Source organism: Balearica regulorum, chromosome 2, assembly GCF_011004875.1.
Source record: "Balearica regulorum gibbericeps isolate bBalReg1 chromosome 2, bBalReg1.pri, whole genome shotgun sequence".
In the NCBI taxonomy this organism is placed as follows: domain Eukaryota; kingdom Metazoa; phylum Chordata; class Aves; order Gruiformes; family Gruidae; genus Balearica; species Balearica regulorum.
In genome coordinates this window covers 128,984,189-129,009,077 of record NC_046185.1, presented here as the reverse complement: position 1 = coordinate 129,009,077, position 24,889 = coordinate 128,984,189, and the positions used below count along the sequence as shown (strand labels likewise).

General features: G+C 36.5%; 1 protein-coding gene across 3 annotated transcripts in view; it reads right to left on the bottom strand.

The window, feature by feature from the left end:
* Positions 1–24,889, bottom strand: part of TBC1D5 (TBC1 domain family member 5) — a 322,332-nt gene that overhangs the window by 68,993 nt on the left and 228,450 nt on the right. For all 3 annotated transcript variants that reach the window (XM_075745858.1, XM_075745859.1, XM_075745860.1), the window contains 2 exons: positions 12,541–12,683; positions 5,975–6,081 (listed from right to left, as the gene is read on the bottom strand). In XM_075745858.1, coding sequence (XP_075601973.1) covers positions 5,975–6,081; positions 12,541–12,683 — 250 coding nt within the window. The remainder of the gene's footprint in view (positions 1–5,974; positions 6,082–12,540; positions 12,684–24,889) is intronic.

The window sequence follows — 24,889 nt, the reverse complement described above, 5'->3', positions numbered from 1 at the left end:
AGAACATGAACATAAAGAAGAAATTAATGTCATGGCTTTTACATGTATAATATATGCAATTCTTAGTTGTACAGGCCTACATTAAAAAGCATAGCATGCAGTTACAGAAAAACCATTGACTTATTCAAAGTGAGGTGTTTAAATTACATTGAACCTTATTGTATTTGCAAATGGGGAAGTTAGACCATCAAAACGCTTGGGTTCACTACAAGGAATTGAATGTGGTTATAAAACCAGAAGTCAATTTGAAGATCCTGATATATTTCTGTTCATACAAATCTATCTATATTGCATTAAACATCCAAGATCTTAATCCTTCAGAAATTAAGGCAAATAATAGAAGTTCTCTGCGAATCACTGAAAGTAAATGCATTTATTTTTTGTTTCCTCTAATTCCTTTCCTCCCAGATGAAGAAACATGTACATAGCTGCTCTGGAAAACCTTGTTTCCTTTATCAGTCACATCACCTGTCAAGGCAACTCTCCTCTAAAGTGTAGGTGACCTTACTCATACCGCCAGCTCACACTGCATTGGGATATCCATTATCCCAGCTCCAGCTCATGCTGGGTTGGGGTACCCATTATCCCAGCTCCTGATATGTACCACTCATATGCCCAAACCCTCTAATGTATAATTCCGAATCTCCTGAAAAATCAGTCACATTCTTCATGATCGGGGCAAAAAAAAAGCAAAAAGCAAACGTTTGTTCAGGGCCCCCCTCCCCCTTGTTGGTATCCCTCTAACAAACAGGACCCCCACCCCAGCAGTACCTCTGTGTGTAGGTACAAATTAATGAGCTGCTAATGCCCCAACGCTGCCAGAACCCAACTTCTGATTGGCTGCAATCTGGTCATTAAAGAGAGGTAATTAATGCCAGATTGCACACACAATGCTAACAAACAAACAAAACAACCTAAAACCTGCTTTTCTCCTGCCACAAACAGCAAAACAAACAATACTGACATAACGGCAGCTTTCAAAGGACAGTTGCAGCTCTGCAGCGGCACCTCAGTTAATGAGTGTATAGAAAAGAATTTATCTGAAGAAGAAGAAAGTGAAACTCAACAGCCTTTCAGGCACATGAAACTAGCTTGGAGAAAACTCTGAGATGGTGGCAGCTACTTAAGAAGAAAATTCAGCTGAAAATAAATGTACAAAGAGTTCAAAATTCCAGTAATGTGTTTTCCCCTTGTCACTTATTGCTCAGATTGTGAAAAGTGTTAAAAGCTGGAATGCAGATTTCTCCGACTAATCGTTATATGAGTGATCGTGACCATATATTATTCCTTAAGTTTTCTGGCAGTCCCTGTAATTTCAGTCACGAAGAACTACTACAGCTTCTTTGAAATGTCATGTATGCTTCATCATGGATTTAGTTAGAATTTAATATTATTATACGACCATTTTCAATGTCAGCAAATAGCTTAAAATACAATGTTGGGAAAATAGCAGCAGCAGTAACTTGACTATTATTAGCATAACTAACAAATTAATTCCCATTAACCAAGTACAACCATTTTCTTTTTTTATTTTTTTGAATCGATGGCTTATGATAAAAGGTGTCTCCCTTCAATTAAGCTCCTAACTAGCTTGGCTCAACAAATAGTGTAACTCACCATGTTAAAATATCTGAGAACAAACTTATCTTACAAAAATATTAAGAATAAATACAGTAAGCTTTCAGACAAAGGATGGTTGTCAGGTTCTTAGTATGCAATGTAAAACTGTAATATTCCATCTAGTCCTGTAGTTTTCTAATAAGTCTTTGTGATAAGGTTAACACCTCAACACAGAACAACATACAAATAAGAACACCCAAAGATGAAAATTACTTTGCTTATGTTGCTGTATTAGAATTTTATTTGCTAAAGGGTGAAAACAGATTTGCAAAATTCACAGTTAACTTAAAACAATAGTTTTAAACCTTTTATTCCTAGCCCTGGCTGCCTTCAGGAAGGAAAGAACATCTGGTTATTTAAGGAACACAATATGTTCACATTTTCTATGACTTTTGTTTCTAATTGGTTTTTTTAATTTTTTTTTATTTGAACAACTCTAGTTAGAACTATGTTTTTTAATCACTTTATATTCTTCCACTGCCCTATCTCCGTATCTCTATTTCTTAATTTCACAGCCTTTGCTTTGAAAATTAAAAGTGCCCAATGGTTTTGATAAGGAAAAAAATGAAGAAAATTGGCCACTCGTGGGATATTAAATACACAGAGACACACCTTCAGCAAATGCTTTTGGATATACACAAAAAACCTTCCCTTATTTTCTCGTTTCACATATACATACTTTTAATAGCCCATTCTTCCCTAAGAAGCTCTACTTTTATATTCAGAAGGACTAGAAGTGCATAGAAGTTACTTTCATATAAATAATTGAGGTAATTATCTGTTCAAAGATTAGAAATGTGAAACAAATACTCTGCTAAGCAGGTTAACTGTATCGCCCTGTGCAAAGACAACACCACTGATTTGAGGTTTTCACTCTACATTTTCCTAAGAACCGGAGCTAGCCAAATGCAGAAAAGGCTGAAACACAGTTATTCTGCATTGATCCATACCCAGGTCTGTAAAATTAGTAGCTCTCAGGCCCCCCTTCAGAGACAGGTGCATTAACTTGTTTTCAGCTATTATGAAGATCTATATTTCTCTTCCGTGGCACTGGAATATATCAGGGATGTGGAATCTAAAACGTCCTCTCACCCCAACTTCCAAGTGGGGTCTGCTAAGTCAAAAGGAGAGCTGCTGCACGCGTTAGATTAATGGCAACCACTAATTACTTTTTGTATTATTGTTATCGGTGGATAATGCTAAGGCTTCTGCTAAGGTTTGATTCCACAAAAGGTCAAGAAATTGTATCTGTCCATCTGTCAGAAAAAAATGCCACCCATCCTTTAAGTATGGCTTTCTTTTGACATTTAGGTTGCTCTGCTGGTGACGACTGCAGTGAAAAGTAGCAAACAACACGCGACAGGTTCATCAAGCCACAGTTTAGCTCTCCTGATAGTTCACAAGACAAATAAGTAAGGAGGCAATATCTGCTATGTCAGACCAACGAAACAGAAGAAATAATGGATGTTATCAGATGTGCAAACCCAGATTATCTCCAGAATTGGAAATTAAGGATGGAAAGCCCATATCAGGTCCATCTTAACTACTTCACCATTTATGACAGGATTGTTCCTTAAGAACCTTTCAGTTTTATGTACATACAACCAACCTTTCTTAGTCCAAATACCCCACAACTTCCCCTCAGTGAGATTATCTGGCATTTACGTAGCTGCAAAAATAATTCGAAAGACAATATATATTATCAGACCTGCAAGAGACAGATTCCTGTTTGTCCCTGTCCATGACTTCTAAACCGCATTTCTTGTCCAGCTGAGATTTAAAGCTCCAAGAGCCAGAAAGCAAGCCTCCCTCAGATATTTGGAATGACACTAAACATTCTTGCTATGTTCAACAAATAATGAAATAAGCCACTGGACCACGCAAGGGGTCTCCCACAGAAGAGTTCCCCGACTTCACGTATTAAAATGCAAGCAAAATCTTGGAAGAAATGCCACACAGAAGAACTCAGCCCTGGCTCAGGAGATCTAAAATGTACTGAACCAGATGTAATTTCCCATTAGAAACTAGAAGCTGATGACAGAGAAATGCACGGGAAAACATCAAAGGAGGAAGAAAAAATCATTAAGCACTGAATTTGCTAATCATCACTTACAAGTTACACTACTGACTAAAATCTCTTTGTCTTTTCTTCCAATCTCCTTTTATCTGCTCAGGGAATAAAGGCAAACTGAATTATCTTTATGCAGATAGCAAAAAAAAGGTATCACAATTTTCCCACTTATATTGGTATATAAACTGTGTTCTGGCTTCAGATTCCTACAGCACCCACGATGTCTTGTTGAGTCTTCCCTTTCATTCTGTGCAATGAAAAATTTTGACAGACTTGGAAAATCTTTATGCGTGGGTCTTAAAGAATAACAAGACTTCCATTTCAGAAATACGTTGGATTGAACCAACATATGCTTAAAGACACATAAGCAAAGCTTAAAATCATGCCGAGGGAAAGATAAAAAGCAGGTATTCAAGTCATAGCATTGAAAATATATTTTTCTCAGACAAGGAGCTAATTTTTTCTTTTAGAGTGATCCTTTAGAACAGTTTGACTTCCTTACTGTAAGACGTCCAGATCTGTTTATGCAGCTTCAACCCAAAGACCCAACATAAAATGAGAGGTGGCTGGAAGTCCCTCAGGGCCCTTCATTCTCCGGAAATCCCAGCTTCCTATCCTAACCTTCAGACTTTCCCAAGCAGATAAGTACAGCTCAGAAAGGAGAAACAATTGTAATTAATCATATTTAAATTGACAAAACAACTAGCACTCTTTGCATGAAAGAGCTTTAAGTACTTATTCACCTGAGCGAAGGGAGAACTACCTGAAAGACACAGAAGGAACTATATCCACTATTTTTCTGAAAGGTGTTCAAGGCGCACCTGAGAATGTTAACTAATAGGACACTGAGGCTTTATGAGCCTGACAACCTTGACAAGAGCGTAAGGAGCAGAATAGTGATCAAGCTTCTTTTACGGGAAATTGGCGGTTTATTTTTGTCCCCTTCAGCTAGTAGGATATCTTAGATACTGCCTAGGATGCTTTTGAAGACAGCTGAATAATTAGTAATTATTCTATCTTTTAACATATACCTTCAATAAATGATAGATCACATTTTGGATTTAGTTTGATATCTTAGGACACTTTTCCTCCCTCTGTATCTTTGCCTCTAACAAACACATCTATCTTATTTTGCTAAGAGAGTACATAAATAAATGCTGGGAAGTCTGATTTCACAGACTGCTGCTGAAATCTTAAGAAAGATTCCGGAGATCTAACATTACAAACTTTCTTACACGCTGAAAAGTTGATACACTTTACTTCTCGTCATGAAAGAAATCTTTGTGCCAGAAAGGAATGAAGAAAGCAGCTGTAAGGATGCAGATTTCTGCAAAAAACTGATATAGAAACAAAGAGACATTTTTTTTCTTAATCCATAAGTGTAAACATTGGTACTGAATGAAATTTTGCAGAAGGCAGTCAAGAGTGCAGAAAGTGATGAATTTTTCACTTTCAAGGTGACGTGCATCAAGAAGATGAGGGAAATCAGACTTTACACTGGCAGCCTACTAATGGGACGTGCACAAAGATAGTTCAAAACCAGCAGCACAAATTCTGCTATCTGCCAGAGATCTGAATACTGTGAAGATTACTGCATACAGCTTTATCTCAAACACTTTATCCACTATACTGTGGATATCTGCTGTATATTATAGGCACACATATACACATGCCATTCTAAAACAGCAAGAGGTTTGCTTTTTTTTTTTTAGTATAGATGAGTATATCAGAAACTGTATGCTAGTAATATGTAATATAAAATTAATTAATTTATACATTTTTTCCATGTGAATCTTTTCAGCCTGTAACAGCACTCTTGTTTTTAATTGAAAACCATCACATAACTATTATATACTTGGCAGGGTTAGCGCTTTAAGGATTAACTGATTAATCTTCAGCAATCTCATGAAAAAGGTCTTACAGATGAAATTGCATGACAGTTTCTACACAGCTTACTAGATTATATAAAATATTACTGTTTCCCTCAAAAGTATACTTTATTATGAAAGATGTCTGTGCAGAATACCAAGCAAAGGTATAAACATCTGCAGTACCAGGGCTCCTGGATAACTTTAGCAAAGTAGTAGGATAATATCCTTTAAAGAGTAAAGAAACGTGTTCTGCTCTTGGTTACCAATGCTTTCCTTCAGCTTTTTTGGCAGGGAAGAAGAAACTTGAAACTACAGTTTAGTCCCCAAAATGTAGGTTGTTATTAACTTCATAGTATTTATAATATTTTATTACAGAGATTTATTCCCTGAATTTACAAAACGAGCATCTCACCTTTGGATCTCGGAGAAAAAGTGCTCTTAGGATAAGGGAGTGAACATCTCCAATAGGTGGATAATGCATCAGAAGTCCCAAACAGGTTTGATAATTACTTGAAATCACTATAATGAAAAAAAAAAAAGAGAGAGAGAAAAGAGTGAAATAGTGAAATATCTTATTTTGACATTCCAAAACAGTACCTTTTTCAGTAGATTCCTTTCAGTTCAGATTCAGCTGTCTTTTCCCACATCAAGTCTCCTAGAACTCAAGCAGTGCCCAGAGTAAAAAGAAGATACTGCATAATCAAGCTTCAGGACTACTCTTGGTCCAATATCATTAAGGACAATGCTAAACCTACCACTGACTTTATGCCATAGACATTTATGTTAGCTCCAGATTTAGATGCCTAAATTTAGATCTCAGTAGCTGTGCATCTAAAGCCTGCCTGAGTCAGTGGAGGTCAGGGCAATACAGTCAGTGGAGCCTGAAGAACTGGTCCTACACTGCAAAATGGACACTCATCTGCAGACACCTAAATTTAAGTATGATAATTTATGAGATAAAGTTTTACATTTGGTCTTGCTTTTATGATAAATTTCCCCCACTCTGACAATTCTTTGCTGAACTATCTTTTGTTGTTCTTATGTACATATACACATATATGTCCACACACACACACATATATACACATGTATGTAAAAAGATGTCAGCAACTCCTTGTTTTCTCGTAAATCACAAAACTATTCACGAAATGTTCAGGAAAAAGGGAAAAGGCTAGATTTTAATTTCATAAATACTTATAATATACCATTAACTTCATTAGAATTTTTTACTTATTCAGGAAATGTTCAGCACGTAATTGTGCTTGACTTCATCTGAATCTATGTAAGTATACTCTATGGTTCTTTGCCTGTTGTTGTCATCTCCTGTTTTGTTTTGTTTTTTCCTCAAATCAATCTAATTATGAGTGCAATTATTAAAGACATCTTTTCAGGCAGGTCTATGTAAACTACTTCATTTCTTTTGCACCATCTAAATCCAGGCAATCCATCTGCCACAGCTGTCAAAGCAATGCCTGTTAATGATGCTTGCACTCTGCAACATAAAGACAGACTCTAACGATAGTAATTGTAAATAAATTTTTAACCAACTTTACTAGTCTGAGAACTTTAGCTGTAGCAACAAATACTTTCAATTAATCAGGCCTCTACACCAGAAAGGATCATTGCAAACACAAAACTATTTTGAATCAATAAAGGGCAAAATAAATGACTGTTTTGCAGACAGAAAGACTTAAATGTTTTACTTCTTTTCTTTCAAGTGAATAAGCCTCATATCCTCCTGTACCTTTTCTCCCTCAACAAGAGGATTATGGGGGAAAGATGCAGGACTGGGCAAAATGAATAATTATAATCTGTGTAGGGAACCACTTTATCATCTTCATTTCCGTTGCTGATCCGACAGCTTGTAATTTCATACATCTGCTTTCATTTGTAAAGCACTCACTTATCCTACTCATTCTTTATCTGTTCTGCCTGTTCTTTTTCCTACCCTTTGTTTTTCTTGTTCACATTCAGGTACCTGTTTTTTCTTCTTGAAGTCACAAAGCTGGCATAATGAACACAATACAATGGTCTCCATCAGAGTTCTTTCAGAGGAGCATAATACAAGCACCACACAGCACATACCAAATCGAACTCTCATACGTAAATCAAATTTAAGATACTGTACTGGAGTTATGATCATGATGCCTTTTTACCAAAGCAAATAAAAATACTGAAAATGGGTAGTAAATTCTAAATACTTTTATAAACGATAGGCAGTAAGACCAATGCATTTCTCTCTTGAACAGATCAGTATGTGGTCTATTCTGCAATGAAAAATGGATTAAAATTATTCTTTTTTTTTTTAAATGTATAGTAGTGAAGCAATTGAATAATAGCAAAAAAAATCAAACTGTTGGGCAATGACATGTGTTCCCTCTGATCCCTAAAAGTTAAATTTTAAAATGAAACCTTACCATCCAAAGAAAGTTAAAAAACTCCAACACTATAATGAGTAAGGCCTGCTAACTTTTATATTTATTTTATCTTTAGGGTTTTCCCACATATTCAGCTGCCCCTTTTTCATGTAGAAATCTTCACAGAAGAGAATATCATTGCCAGCGCTCTATTTGCTGGGGAATCTTGGGTTAAAGGGATTACTTTGCAGAAACACCTTTTGGTCATCATCTTTGTTTCAAAGTAAACTGATCTTGGACATGAGCTGGCAATGTTGCTCACAACAGAAAGTCAGCCATACCCTGGGCTGTATAAAAAGCAGCGTGACCAGCAGGTTGAAGGAGGTGATTCTGTCCCTCTACTCTGCTCTGGTGAGACTCCACCTGGAGTACAGCATCCAGCTCTGGGGTCTCCAGCACAAGACACACACGGACCTCTTGGGGCAGGTCCGGAGGAGGGCCACAAAAATCGTCAGAGGGATGGAACACCTCTCCTGTGAGGAAAGGCTGCGAGAGTTGGGGTTGTTCAGCCTGGAGAAAAGAAGGCTCTGGGGAGACCTTACTGCAGCCTTCCAGTACATAAAGGGGGAGAGTTTTCTACATGACCTGTAGTGCCAGAACAAGGGGTAATAGCCTTAAGCTGAAGGAGGGTCGATTTAGATTAGTATTAGGAAGAAATTCTTCACTATGAGGGTGGTGAGGCACTGGAATAGGTTGTCCAGAGAAGCTGTGGATGCCCCATCCCTGGAAGCATTCAAGGCCAGGTTGGATGGGGCTTTGGGCAACATGGTCTAGTGGAGGGTGTCCCTGCCCATGGCAGGGGGCTTTTAACTAGATGATCTTTAAGGTCTCTTCCAACCCAAACCATTCTATGATTCTTGTCTCTTCAGGACAAATGTATAATATTACCCCACAGAGCAGCAGTTATCTTAAAAATTATAAACAAAATAGCAGTAAAACCAAACAACCCCCTTTTTTCTGAGTATGTACATTGGAATTAAAAGGATTCCTAACAATCAACTGTAGGATAGTTTCTGGAAGGAGAATCTGTGTAATACAAATTTCTCCAATCTCAGCAGTATCTGGATGGTGCAGAAGTTCAACAGTGAAATACTTTACACTGTGGCCAGCTGCCTTGTACTAAGCTTGGTGCTGGTGTACCTGTGCTTTTCCTTCACTAATAGCCTTGGCAAGAGTCACACCTGGATCCAGCTTTTATTCTGAATAACAAGTTCTCACTAGTCTCATCCAAAGATGAATGCTATTGGTATTTCTAGGGAAAGGAGTAGAGAAACTCCTCTATATAGAGAAAGCAATCTTACTGCCTTTTGATTAATATTTGTTATGCAGTGCCTAAAGGAACATTAAATTGCTTTCTCCCTTCTGCTTTAGATGAGGCTGACTTTTCTCTATTGGTCCAATAACCATTCCTGGACACAAGCAGCAATAATAGCAGTGGAAAACATGTAAACTAACTGTTATCTGTCCTCAACCAAGTCCTAATTTTCTGCCATGTGTCATTTCTTAAGAGTTTAATGTCTAATGCCACCAATCCTGTATCCAGATGACTTCCTAACCCAGGAAGGGTAGGACTACTTCCCCGTGCTGCTTTATGCATGGCTATGTTCTCTTTAGTAGGTCCTAAATTGAGTTAGACATAGATAATTCAAACATCTTGCATGACAACAAAAATAACAAATCAGCTCCTCTAAGAAGAGGCTGTGGCTCTTCTATTTCCCTCAAAATATTCAGAGCACTTTTAGGTAAGAATATATCCTAACAATGGCCATACATAGTCCTCAGGCTGGAACATGATAAAAATATACTTATTCTAACACAGATGAGTCAAAATTAGCTCCTGGTGCTATAATGATTTTAGTTTACTATGCAAAATACAGACAGGTCTTCCAGGTTTGTTATTTTTTTTGTCCTTCTTAAATGGAAGTGTATAAAATATCTATATTTTTGTGCTGCACCCTCCCCTCCATTCTGATTTCATCAACAACTGCATATACATCCATATTGGGGAAACAGAAGTAACAGATTCATGCCTCAGATTTGACAGATTTAAAAATAAAAAAACCAGTTGTTTTGCATGATTTTTTTTTCCAAAGAAACCCAGAAAATAATTTATTAAAACTCGCAGATACTTTGATACACAACCCTACACTTGGCCTGTGAGGATTTCACTCCACAGATGAAGCCCTGCTTGGATACAGATGTAAAATGGCACAGAGCAGTTTACAGAAGGGCTGTGTACATGAATATGTATCTGTAATCTCTAAAACGTATAAACAAGACTCTAATAATCTAAATGCTCCCTTCTCCTTGAATAATATATCATTTGAGTAAAAGAGGATTTGAAATAAAATGAAAAATATAGCAGAAATAATACTTTCTTAAAATCATGTCCTTGAGAACATCATAATAAAATGCAGAAAAAAAATCCATCAATTCCCAAACCAGCAACTTCTCTCCCACACCCAAATGTGTTGGTGTAAAAGAATCTGCATAATTTTTAAACTTTCAAATGCTTTCAGTATTGTATTATTATCATTGCTTACATTTGACAGTTTTATAATATCTTAGGCGCTCTACCAGTATTCCTATTGTTTTAAAGTTTTTAAACTGAAAATTTCCAGATGGTTTATTTATAGATGATTAACATCATTAGGTGTTTTGGGATAACATTTCCTGTCACCAAATAGAGAAGCTTTTAGAAACTTATTTTATTTGAAAACATTTTAAAAACAATTACAACACAACTTTGAACTCTTGTCTTAAGGCTCAAATATTATCAGCAATAAAAAAAATGAAGAAAAATGGACAAGTTTTCTATTACAGGTATATAAGAAAAGCATTCTTTCATCAAATAAAGAAGTGTGGAAATCGCTATAGTTTGAGCTTGACTTTGAAAATATATTCAACTTTACAGTATTTATGACTAGATATTTTGTTTCACCATTCTAATATGCTTAGAGTAACTAATTAGGTCCGACTACAGAACAAAAGTTATTTATTACAGAAACAGTGTATGTATGAAGTATTAGCTGTCCTGATGAGATGACTTTGCATCTCATTTGGGCAAATGTACTCCACTTTAAAGCTATTTACTACTTTATTTACTAAGCCTGGGGATTTCAGGGAAAAGAGAGAGACTGATTTAATACAGATGCCTAGAACACATTTTTAGCTCGCGTTTTGAGTTACCTCATACTGATACTTGGACATGAGCACCACAAAGCAAAAGAAAACAAATGCAGAAGAACCTTCCCTCCCCTAAGAGAAAGAGGGTACTTACAAATACAGTTCTAAAGTAATTTTTTAAAGGGAGATGATGACACAAAATAAAATACTGATGTTAAGAAACATTTTTACATGCATCTGCACTATATATCTGTATCAAAAATTTTAAGATTATTTCAGTCTACTGCACATACACAAGCCAGATTTAGATTGCAGAACATAATGACCTGGAATCAGATCATCCTGAAACAGCAGCATTAATTTTGCAACCTCTAAACTGAATCAAATGTCCACTTCTTAGAGAGGAATGTAAGGTACCTCTATATGCTGCGTGTTTCTTAAACAATGATTAAAAAAAACACACGAAGGCAGGCAGTGGAACGACAGTATGTGTAAAGTACATGCACGTTATATTTTCAAGATCAGGCCACCCTAAATAGGAACCACGGATGTTGAAACTTCATGTGTCCTAGAATATGAGATTGTGTCAAATACATGATCTTGTTATAACCTAAAGCTTACAGATCGTATATAATTAACTCTGAAATGCATGATTCAGAATTCATATATTTAATGACAGACATGTATCTTACTGCAAAATGCATACTTTGTTGCAGCAAAGTTGTATGTAGAATTTTCTGCAAAATGTGATGAGACAGAAATAAATGCCTCAATTAATCATTACATACCTTCCTCCTTCCGTTCACAATTATATAAGCTAAGAACATTTTTGTTATTTCTTGTTTGTCCCAGCTTAATGTATTTATTAGTCATCACTAACCCACAAGAATTCACCTTTGCACATACTTTAGGCATACTAAAATAAAATAAAATGAAATGATCGGTTTTTAAAGACACCACTCTTGCCTAGAGTAAACCTATTTTGTAGTTGTTACTCATCTCTGCATTTACATTTTCTTCAAGATATATCTTCAAAAATTATGAGTCATTGTCTTATGCATTTTCACATTTCTCACAGCAGAACAGCATAAAAATATTTCCAGTGTCAAAAGGGAGGCTTTACTCAATTCACAGGCTTGGTCAGAAGGTGGAGCTCTATACATACCTGTATCACTTACTGCACATAAAATCTGCAACTACATATAAACCCACAGAAGTACTCAGAAAACAAACCTGCATTTAACTCCAAGATACAATTTGTTTCATAAATACAGCAGACCGCATCCGGTAACAAATGGCTCCTCTCCTAGCATTTGAAACCATTTTCAGTATGTTAAAAAAGTCACAATGAAATTTAACATTTCTTAAGTCCTCTTTTTCTTTGAAAAATAGGTTCACATTCTTTTTAAAAGATCGTAAGATAGTTGATACTTACAGGCATCTCTAATGTATAACAACATGGCTACAAAAATGTAGTCAACTAAATTCAGGGTGATACTGTCGGCAAATAGAGCATCCCAGACAACCAGAAGGTCCTGAAGTGGGAATTCACGTCCAAACAGGAGCCTTACCCATCGCCTGAAAAAAAAGGAAAAGGCGTGATTTGTATTTCTCCGTTTTGCCAAGTATGGTAAAGTCAGGATACGTATCTCAGGATCATCTGCAATCCAAAACATTTTACCAGAAAATTTTGCAAAGCATGAAGATTTGTGATCATCACTTAACTAATTGTATTGGTGGAAATGTTACTGCATCTACATTAAAGAATTGACACATTACAGACTGCAGAAGCTTAACTGACTAATATTATTACGTGGGTGAACCTCAATGGACAAAACACATCAATCCTATATACCGTATTTTTGAGCATTTAATGTGATCGTGATCTAAGAAGAAAGCGAGAAAATGTTATGCAAAAATAGCCCAGAACAGCAAAAAGAGGAGAGTGAAGCCAGTGGTTTATGAGAAGCCCTAAAAAGCCCAGTCAAGTGAAAGCCAGTTCAGAGGCAGATGTCAATCAGCAGTTAAAATGGATTGGGTCACACTTAATTTAAAGAGGCTTCCTCCCTGGTATTGATGACAGCGTTTGCAGCTCCATGTAAAATATTCTATGGATGCTATTTTGATTAAACCTAATTTAAATCTTTATCAGATTTAGTGATAATCTGCATGTGAACTACGCCATTAATTCCTGTTCATATCTGTGCTGTTTTCATACCTAGCAAAATGTGAAAATCTATCTTGTGACACACAGTATTTGCTTGAGAAGAAAACTATGTCTCAAGATTTCTTATTTCCAGTTCTGGCTCTTACAACTGACTTGCTGACCTGAGGAAAGGCACTTCTCTTGCCTATTCCAGAACAGATCTGCTAGCTTTGTACCTTTTTAGGTAGCAAGGATTATCTAAGGTTACATTTGAAAGAGCTAAAGAATAGTTAGTAACATTAATCCTGAAATAGTTATTACGAAATGGACTTAAAAATAATGAATTACATTTTTAGCTGGGATATGCAAATCACTACGCATGTGGAATCTGTTTATTCAGTGGCAAGAAAAGATTGATTGCAAATTTCTGCTAAGCAAATTAAGTCATTCTTTAAAACTCACAAAAATTCCTAAAAAGGCAACTAGAAATTTCTTCAAGATTAGTTTCTCTTGCAAGAATTCATGTTTAACCACTTTTGTCCCACAACTCATTGTTGGTTTAAGGCATCTTTTTCTTTTTTTCCTGATTCCAGTAATAAAAGTTCATTTCTAGACAAATGAATTCCAACACATCAGTCGAGCACAAGCTTTTAAGATAGCAACGATCTGTACAAAAAGACTCTCTTACAAAATACATTCAAAGGGACTATTCTGTGAATCAAAGTTTTGTTCACTTAAACTTTTATTGCTGCCACACCACTGGAACCACATGTATAATGCACAAAAACATCTATGTTACAGATTTAGAGATCACTACGCAGAATTTTTTCCCTTGCAAGACACGATTTCAAAAGCCAGCATCATCTCATCCTTCCTATCAAACATTTACGCTCTAAGGTCTCATCACTTTTTATGTTAGTGTGGTAATTATAAAAGTTGCAATATCAGCTATGACAAAGTACATACTCTATATATTTGCCTCTCTGATCAAACCCCTTTCTTATGAGGACTTCTTTTCAGGCCCGAGAAAGAGAAGTCAGAAGAACTGTTAACACAACAGCAAGGCTTATCTAGTGCATTTAATACCACGTCTGTTCTGTCTAAGGGATTTTGCCATATAGTGGCACATTACCCTACAGTGCCTAGCCTACAGGAGACTATTATCCTATGGTGACACAAACATTACCCAAACTCTGCGTGAAGCCTATTACTTGCATTAACAATCCCTCCCACCTGTAAAACCGCAACTTTCAAGTTACACAAACTGTTAGGCGAGAAATTTCAGCTAAGCTTGAAGCATTTGAGCTGACTTTGCTTGCAACTACCCAAATCTCATTCAGAAGCCTTGCTAAAAGTCTAATACACTTCAAGGGAAAAAATACACCATGGTGTAATGGGATTTGTTATTAGTCTTTTATTAGAAATCTCTTTTGCTTCTTTACTACTTCATTATGCAGTGTTAATCGTTTGTAGATGCAGGTTTATTCTGCTCAAGCAGAAGTCATTCCTTTTTTTCTCCTGCTTTTATATTTTCTCCTGGGAAAATTAAATCTCCGTCCCCAGAGGTATCACGTTTCACAGATGTAGACTGCTGAAGAACAACTGGACTTCCTTTTGCAATCATAATATTACTGTTAATTATTTGAACCTTCCTGTCTTAAAGGGAGTAAGCAATTCATACTGTTGTAAATGCATATATACTAACTGCTCTCTTATTTTCTTCAGCAGCATTTAGCTCATAGCATCTATAAACCAAGGACCCTATTGCCTATGAACCATGCTGCCATATGGCAGGACTTCACTCAGCTTTTATATTCATAAAAAAGGATCTTAATTCCTTAAAGTAAGTGTCCACACCGAAAAGCTGTCTTTCAAACGAACACGTTCTTACTGCTTTTACAAATATCTGCAGAGAATTTAAAGACACACTTAATAATTGCATTGGACATGATAAACCTTTTTTTTTTTTTTTTTTTTGAGATGGCTGTCTGTGGTTTAATTATTGTTCTGTCCTGTTAATCTTGCCTTACATCTGTTACACCTGCAGACTGCGAGGCTCACAATAGTATACCTTTTATCACATGCAGTAATACAGTAATTCATATTTTACCAGGCATACTTAGCAATTAAAATCTACAAAAAAACCCCAAACCAGATTCTTTAAAGCTGTAATACACCAAGGTACTACTACCTACATTGTAGAATACGTAACTGTATCTTCCACTTATGATTCCTATATAATTAAACCAATATTCTCAAGAGATCAGTAATTACTAGCAATAGCTAATGATTCATTAATGACCTTACAACATAGAGAAATCAGGAGAAAACTGTGCTCTAGTAAAGCCATTAAATAAGGCAATGATCCAGCCTTACCAGTTTTAACTAAAACCACAACCATTTTGACTGAGATTTACAGGACAATTCTCCAAGCATCAATAAAATTGACTTATGTTATGTGTTACGTATATTTAGCTGGTTATGTTCTCTGTCTTCTTGGAAGGCAGAGAATTCTGAAAAAATAAACTAAATAAGCCTAAGAAATGGTTACAGTTGAGGCGATACAAACAGTTTAGGAGTGTTTAGGAGGATAAAACAACACAATGAAATCAGAAAGAATAAGAAAAACCGTAACACCAGGAAAATGGAAAGCATGACTCTGAAGTTACTTCTAAATGACTAAATCCAGGACCTACCACTTGTCCACAAGTTGCCTAAAAATTCTACTGTAAGAGCCTGTTTTCAGCCATTTATACTTTTCCTAATCTCAATCTTCAGTACAATTTCCACTCCAAGCATCTGCTCAAGGCGTGATTCTTTTTTATTCATTGATACTATTCATTAGAACAGGATTAAAAAAAATTCTGCACAGGCTTAACTTATTTTTTCCCCAAGCTTTTAATTAAGAAGGTCTAGAATCAAAACAGCAAGGTCTCTGGTATTTCCTTTTTGCTGTATATACTTAAAAAATGCCCAAATTTGATGATTCCTTGGTTGACCTAAACACACCAGAGCGCAGATTTCTGCAGAGTATGTCCTGTCTCTTCCTAACTCTCCCCACCAATCCAATGGCGCATCTGCCATCCCATCCCTCACCCCAGCTGCACCCTCCTTCCTGCACGGGAAACGGCCAAGGTGCGGATCATCCATCTGCAGTGGCTGGTGCCACTTCGTGGATGTGACGGCGGAGGACGCTGTTCATCCAGTTTCCAATGCTTGCGAGACTCGCTAGCGGGAGTCTTCCAGAGAAAGGGAGGGTCAGTAGGATTTTGCAGGATGTCATTTTGTTCTCAGTGCAACTTTGGTGCGCTTTTTTTAAATAAGAAAATTATTTAAATGGACTGTAAGTATTGAAAAGAACACCATCTTATCAAAACTAAGCACTCGGAAGCTGAGAAATGCCAAAATTAACATCAGTTGTTTACTCACTGAGAAAATGATATGTACGCTCTGTCTCTTTAAACTCTGTCATGAATTATGTTCAAGCAAACATTTGTAGCCAGTGCAATTTACTATGTAAAGTCATGGTCAATAATTTAGGAGAAAGGGGAGACAGACTTGAGCTGTGATTTGCTTGTTCAAAAATAAGATATGGAAAAAGGATGAGGAGCAACATTTGTATAACACTTTCAAAAGAACTTAAAGCTATACGGAAGATAAAGAATTAAATATTTCAATGCCAGGCAGTAAGCACTACTCTGGACCGACCTGACGCCTGTGCTATGATTTCGGACGTCTGTGTTTCTAACCTGGGGACGCTGGGTGGGCTGCAGTTGAAGGCGGCTGTGTGTCTGTCTCCCTGGATGTTCTTCTGCAGGGGGCTACCACTCCTGGAGCAGCGCTCGTCAACAATCCCATGGATGAGAAGGGAGAGCAAAGCTAGTTGCAAATATACAGCAAAAGCACCCTCAAAAGAAGACATTTGATACCAGGAACTCTCCTGGATTTGGCAGTCGCCAGACAGTCAGAGAGGACACAGGCAAGTTCAATCAGAGGATGAAATTGATATGGGTGTAAGATAATTTACTTGCTTTTAATGACACGAAGGAGACCAATCAAGACAAGTTTTAGAAACATTTCAGCTTAGACTTGTTACACAGTCCATTTCTCCAGTGTTCTGTCGCTTTTCTTAATAAATCTCATTTTTATTAAGACTCCCGTGGCTTTATACAGTTCAGGGATTTTGTATGGAGTGTCCTAATGAGATTAATAAAACCTTCAAATGATACAAGACAGTGAAGGAAACATGCCCGAAGTATAATCACAACTTGTTCTTTCAGCTCCTCTTCAACAAGGGTCTTGGAGAACGGTAGTACTGCTCTTGTTGCACGAGGAACTCTTAATGATCGCAGATGAGAAGAAATGCAAAAGAGCTAATAGTAACAATTAACAAAATGGTATTGCTAAAATAAACTGAGCCTTATTAAAAATCAATATTTTGTCAGAACAAAAAGAAGCATCTGAAATCCCAGTAAAGTAAAAAAAAAATCCTAATATAAGAAGTTATGTGGGAAGCTCACCAGACTTTCAAGGATTTACTGAAACTTCTGATGTGTTCCATCTAAACGCTGAGAATTTTACACAGCATACCCTCGCATGCACACCGCCCATAAAGGATGTACAGTGAGATATTGTTACAGCATATATTGCATTTTTTTGCCTTAATCTACTTAACTTGTGAAGGGAACAAAAACAGACATCTTGCTACAAGATGTGTTTACTTCAACCATAAATTCAAATGTTAATTCTGGATTTATTAGATAAAATTATGTGGCCTTTGTCATTTGAGAAGGCAGACGAGATGATCAGATTTTCCTTAGGCTTTAAAACATTTAAATATTATAGATTTCTACCATACTGACTACAGCAGTGTATGTCGATTGTAGAAAACTGTGTGTGATAAGGAGGGAAAAAGTGTAGGCCAGCATCTAACAAATCTCCTTAGACTTCAAGATAACAGAAGGCATATAATAAAGATTCTTCTTACGTGTACACGTACACCTGCCTTATCTGTTTAAGTAACTTCAGGTTTGTATGTTAACTACTATTCTGTCAGAGAACGACAAACTCGCTTTCTTGTGACCGTGATCTAGGTGGGACTGTCCGGGCCTGCACTCGCACGCGGGGTATATTCATTTCATTTGGCTTCTCCTGTACTGGCTGCATGAAGATTTGGTGGATCATCGCACCAAATGCACGAATCATGGCTACTACCATTGGATGGATACAGTGTAGGGCTTTTCGGTTTCCATTAATTTTTTAAGTTTCGCATAGTTATATTAAAAACCCCTCAACGTTAAAAACTTCTCTTACGATCCACAGGCTTTCTGTTCTGCAGCTTAAAGAGTAGGGGCCTTAAATAGTAGTTATATGCAAAGATAAGAATTATAGTGTTTGAAAACAATACAAATAAAAATGAAACTATGCATTTACATTATGGATTATATGGGTTTCAAACTCTACTGTAGGTTTTTCTGATAGGAAATAAATATTTAAAATTAAATAATAATGATAATGAACACTTGTTTATTAATATAAATCTATTCAAGTTTAGCCTAAGTGACAGACAAGAATCTGGTACATAGTATACTTTGTTGCCTTCTTTCCACTGAGGAAAACGGTTCTGATTTGTCCTGTTGAAAATTCCTGCTGTTCTACATATCTTGGTTTTTTTTAATATTAATTACTTTATCATACACAGACTAGCATAACTCTTCAAAATAAATACCTTTAATTTTATTTTAACAAATAAATTATATGACATGAGCATCTAATTGTTATTTGGATTATTTCCTTCCCCATTTGGTTTCTTTAAGATTACTGGCAAAGATTACTCAGTTTTGCATTTAAGAAAAATTCTTTCCATTTTTTGAGAACTATGCATTTCCTTACTAAAGAAGGTTTTTCTTTCTAAAAAATGAGTTCCTAATCATTATCTCCCCCTCCTTACTGTAATTCATGTGCCTTCGCAAAAGCACTTACCACTGTGTTAACCCAGACCAATTGTACTGTACTCACGTGCAGGAATGCACTTAATGAAACAGGTGCCATTGCATCTTCATAGTAGTAACATTTAATATTTTTAGGAATGTACTACAACAAAACTATTTAATCTGTTAGCCTGCTTTGGGCAGGTTTCTGTTCCAGCTCTTAACTAACTTTAGGCACTTGTTTTGGCATCAGTGCTGCCCTTGGCTTCAGACTTTACTTGGCTGTTGCTGTCACCTACTGCTGCTCCCAACCTACAGCCAACTTCTTGCGTGGTACCAGTAACTACTGCTGGGTGCCTTGGGCATGTTCACCAGAAGTGGTGGTGCCCCACTATAGGGAAGATAATTTTCCTTCTTGTTCTTGCTATGGTCTTGGTCCCTGATGTAGTTCTAGCCTGCTGTACTGTTTTAAGTGTTGATAGCCGTATTTTGATGTTCCTGTGAATTTGTTTTGGAAGTTCTTTCATGCAATCTTTGATTGATCATGGCAACTGGGAGAATGTCCAAAGACTGGAGGAAAGCAAATGCCACTCCTACCTTCAAGAAGGTTAAGGAGGACCCAGGAACTACAGGCCAGTCAGCCTCACCTTGATCCCTGGGGATGATGGAACAGCTAATCCTGGAAACCATTTCCAGGCACATGAAGGACAAGAAAATCATCAGCATGGCTTCACCAGGGGGAAGACAAATGATACACAAATTCATACCCATGAAAAGCCATGTCAAATATACACCAAAAGATCACCACAAGCAGCTCTTCTCCCTCAAAAGCCACAATAACCCCATAAACAAAAATAACCCCCCTGCAATGACAAATAGACCATTGGAGAAATTTGCCTCAAGATATGGTGGTTTTCCATACTGGAAGCTTTAAATACTAATCAGATGTTATTACAAAATTCTGAATAGGTATTATGTAATATTGGATCTGATTCAGAGATTATTTGATCAAATCCTATAAAGGCAGGAATTCAGACTAATTAAACTCATAAACCTGTATAATCTTCAGTTACTGCTCTGATTTTGCAATTTATTTGATTGATCTTCTTAATGCAAAACTCCAATAATATGAGTGGCTGAAACAAGCTCTTAACCTGTATGTAATTGGTTCACCTTTTCTTCACCTAATGGGTGAATTTTCTTTTGAATTTTTTTCTCTAGAGAATTCTAGTTTCTCTGCATATTCAAAAACTGTTTAAAGTAGTAGTTTTATCTGCAGGCTTTGCCAATGGTTCCCTCACCAAATCTGCAACAGTCCATTTCTGGAAAAGCTTGGATCTAAATTTATTTATCACAGTAATTACGGACTAACACACTGTAAGACACAATGACTGTTTTCATTATCAGTTCAGTTCTCCACCAGTTTTAGCCTGATGTACTGGCTTGGGTAGATTACAGACACTTCCCCTTTCCACTTCATCCCTCTAACATTTTCAGAGGCTGTTTTGGTTTTTAGATACTGCAAAACTATAAGCTTGTGGAATAGGAAAGAGTAAAAAACCAAACCCTCTCTCATTAGTCTGTTCAACTGATTTGAAAATGGATTTGATTAGTATCAGAGAGCAGTCTGCAACTGGCTTTTCCATAACACTAAAACCTTCAAAAACAGAGCTAAGAACTTGAATGCGTTTAGAAGAGAAAACATAAAAAAGTTTCCATTTTTTTTCAGCAGGAAAGATGGGAGAAACTGGACTTTTAGGTGGATATTTATATTGTGGATGTAAATTTTAAATGATCAGAGATTTGCACTGAATGTAGCATTTAATTTAAAGAAACTCTGCAGTGGGAGAAGAAAACAGTGTCCATTCTTCCTAAAGCATTAAAAGTTAAAATACTTCAATTTTAGTATTTCACATGCACAACACTTTATGAAAGCTTAGTAATTAACAGCTATTACAAGCACTGTATTGATAGCCTGTGTTTGCAGTAAATACTAAAGACATCCAATTACTGGACTATAACAATTTACTGACCATTCATTACTATGAAGGGTGGATAAAACTGTTGTACTCCAGTAGCTACTGACAGAAAGAATGATCATAATAAAATAACTAACATAGTTTCAGCCATTACTGAATTTTTAAAAGGACGAAAGTTCTAGACATTTGCCAGGATTTTTTAAAAAGCTGCTTCAAGGTGACAACAAATATCACAGACCAAAGTTGAGGCACCCATTTTTTAAATGTTGTCTAGAATCAGAGGTAACAACATGAAGGGTCCAGCTGTTACACCATGACTCATTTAGAGATTATGTGGTTTTATTCCATGGAAAAAAGACTGAAGAATACTGCTGTGTTTCTGCAAAACAACTAAATTTAAACAGCTCAGGCAATACCCAGATTTAAAATGCAAGGCTCAGTGTGAAAAAGTTATGGTGATAAACTAGCAGGACCAGAGGGGGCTGTTAGATTCTACTGGAAAAAACCTTTTGAAGTCAATGATAAACACCTCTTAAGTGCAAGGAGTATGAGACTTCATCTCTGATACATACCTAAAACCCTAATTGAATGATCAACATCTACACTTATAAGAGAAAAACCTAAGACCTTGAAGGTGTGCCTACTGCATCCTTACTGCCTTTTACCTCTATGCAATTCAAACCCACGGTCCTAAATACTGATGATGCATGTGCATTTTGTTTTGAAAATCACTGCAGAGTAGCAAAAACATTTTCTTTTTTTTAACAAAAATAATTACAGGTGAATGATTTTAAACACTGTTTGCTGCAATAAACCTATTGAAACAAAAGAGGCACTTCTAAATTAGTGAAGTTCCTACTGATATCAGCTATTAGCAATTAGGAACTCCACCCCCTCCCAACTTTTCCATCTTTAAACAGCAATGATTAAATTTGGTTTTAAAGTGGAGAAATTATATTAGAAAAACACCTCTCAGTGTTGCAATTAAAGCACAGTTCTTAAGATGATAAAATAAATTTGCTAATAGCTTTATCCATTGATTCAAGATGCACGCAGTAGGTTTAAAAGATACAACGAACCTTTTGTACAATCTCTCTTTAGAAGAGGAATCTATAACATTTTACTGTCCCATATTGTTAAATCTTCTATAGAGTTACAACATTTCTCTGTAGAATCCACTTGGACAAGACATAATCAAAAAGACATGTCTTTTAAAATAAAAGGAAGGGAGATAATTTTCTTAATAGCTCTAAAGTAAACAAATAACTACTGATAAAATATTATGGAACTTATATTCTATCTTGGAGACTTCCTTATCACAAATAAAATGCCTTTTCCGTCCATAAAAAATTGAAATCTACAATTGAACCATCTTTCTGTTACTCTGTATTGAAATATTTTTACTGGTATGCTAAATAAAACATTAAAAATTTCAAGAGATCAATTTTTTTTTAATTCTTCAGAAGGTGGAACTGCTACCAGAAAACACATTGTATTCAGACCAACAAGCCAACATGCCTGTTGTGACTGTACCACTAGTTTACCAATCCATGTTAAGTCTTTTTTTCATTTCTAATCCCATTTCTCCACCACAGGTGGTTTTGGTGTTACACAGAATTCAGTTGATAAAGACGACAGTTTTAGGTTTTCATAGTAAAATTAAGGATGGCAATATATCCAAGAATACGTATTATAAATTCAGATGGTAACTTTAAGCTAATTAAATATCAGATTGCCTCTTTTATCTCATAAAACTACATAAATATACGTCAAACATATCTGAAGTAAAAGGACATGGCCTTTACAAAGTGACAATCTTTCAGTTGGGCTTAAAGCATAAGAAATTGCAATCATGATACTTTGCCATTAAAAAACCTTATTAAGCTATTTGGCAGCCATGCTCAGAATAAAACAGGCACTGGTAAGGAAGACTTTATTAACATCAACAAAATCTTACTATACATACGTTTTGCGGAAGTCTTATTTTAGTATTTGGAAAATTCCTGCTAATTATGCTGAATACACATGCAGGTAAAACTAGACCGCCACAGATAAATAAATGCCTTGCCAATGAACTGGTAACAAAAACCTGTAGAGATAATAGCACACCAAAACATGCGAAAACCCGCTAGAAAGATATTTATTTAAAGTATCATTTTCTATGCATCCAGGATTTTGTTTGGGTATCTTCCATGAATGACTGGCGTACCCAATTTCAAAGCAACTCTGTAGAGGAAGGAACTCTACTGGAAATTCCCTGTTTGGAGCTGCTGCCCACAGAGGCCAGACCACCCCCACGGCAACCCTCACTGGGGAGAGAATCCTGGCTTTCTATATGCCTTTTCATTGCCATATAACAGTATAATTTATTTCAGAGATGCTTTCCCCTTGAGAGTCAAAATTAAACAACAGTAAACCTAAAATGGACAGAATTCCTACCTACCACCTGAACTGGGGGCTTATTTCTGCAAACCTCTTTATAATGAAGCATATAACATTTCAAAATATCTTTGTGGGTCTCCACTCCAGTGAAGAAATTTATTTATTTTTTAAAATGAGGAGAGAAGATTTATATCGTCACTGAATTCAATATTACATCTATTGTACGCTCTAAAACTAAATTAAGAAGCTGTTCAGAGGCCATACATGCAGCAGTCCATTTCAATCTATTAGTCTGGCTAAATGCCTTCATACATCCAGTGAAGGGAGTCATCATCATCAATCTGCCAGTTTTAGTGACCAGTCAACTACATGTTGATGCATGCACCGAGGAAACACAAGCATTTCCTCCCTGCTGTCGTACTCCTAAACATAAGAATCAAGCAAGGCTGTTCCAATAGGTAACACGCAAAATGATGATTTAGCTGCTTAGTGTAAATAAGTGTTAGAATCACCACTTTATTTATAACCTTAGTTCAAAGGCAGAATGTAAGTTAGGAGCCCAGTTCCATTATCAAGCGGGGTAAGGCAAGTAAGAGTTAACTCCTTTTGCCTGGTAAGTTAATTGCATCATTGTTATCCAGAGTCTTGCTCTCATTTAAATTGTTAAACAAAAAAATTGCACGCTTTGAAGTAGTTTTATCCTTTCTGTATATACTTAAAGTTGTTTTACATATTAGTTACAAGAACTAGAACTTCTACTTTTGTGAAACAAAGTACCGATGACTGGAGGAGTTTCATGTTGTGCAGCAGCAGCCTTATGGGAATATTGCATCTTTTCGGGGACGCACAAGGGCTTAGTGGTCTCATTTAGCTACCTATGTGCCCCTGCAGAAGCCCTGCTAGCAATAAAACACTCTGGTGGCAAACAGCTAATTCATTAATTAACCACAGTATTTGCTGGAAAGGAAAGCACTAAACAACGCCGCACAGAAAGTGCAGTTGCGGTTGTTCCAGGTCCCTGTCTGCAGTATGTGCGGCAGAAGCAAGCAATGCCTATGCTGTTTCTAATTATTCCAATTATCATGGCACACTATGAAAACTTGATTAATAACACTGAAGATATTGTTGTGGCAATTAGCCATATGGTTGTGGGACTTTATTCTGTCACGATTTAGCCATTAGCATCTACTTATGTTTGTCAGAACAGAGCATCCGTGACAAGTTGGAGTTCCGCTCACCTTGCCGAGTCCCCAGTGAGCAACACCAGAGAAATGTTTATTCCTGGGAGCCCCGTGCCTGAGTAAATTTTTCATGTGGCATCCGGTCTGACTGGGGACAAATGTCAAG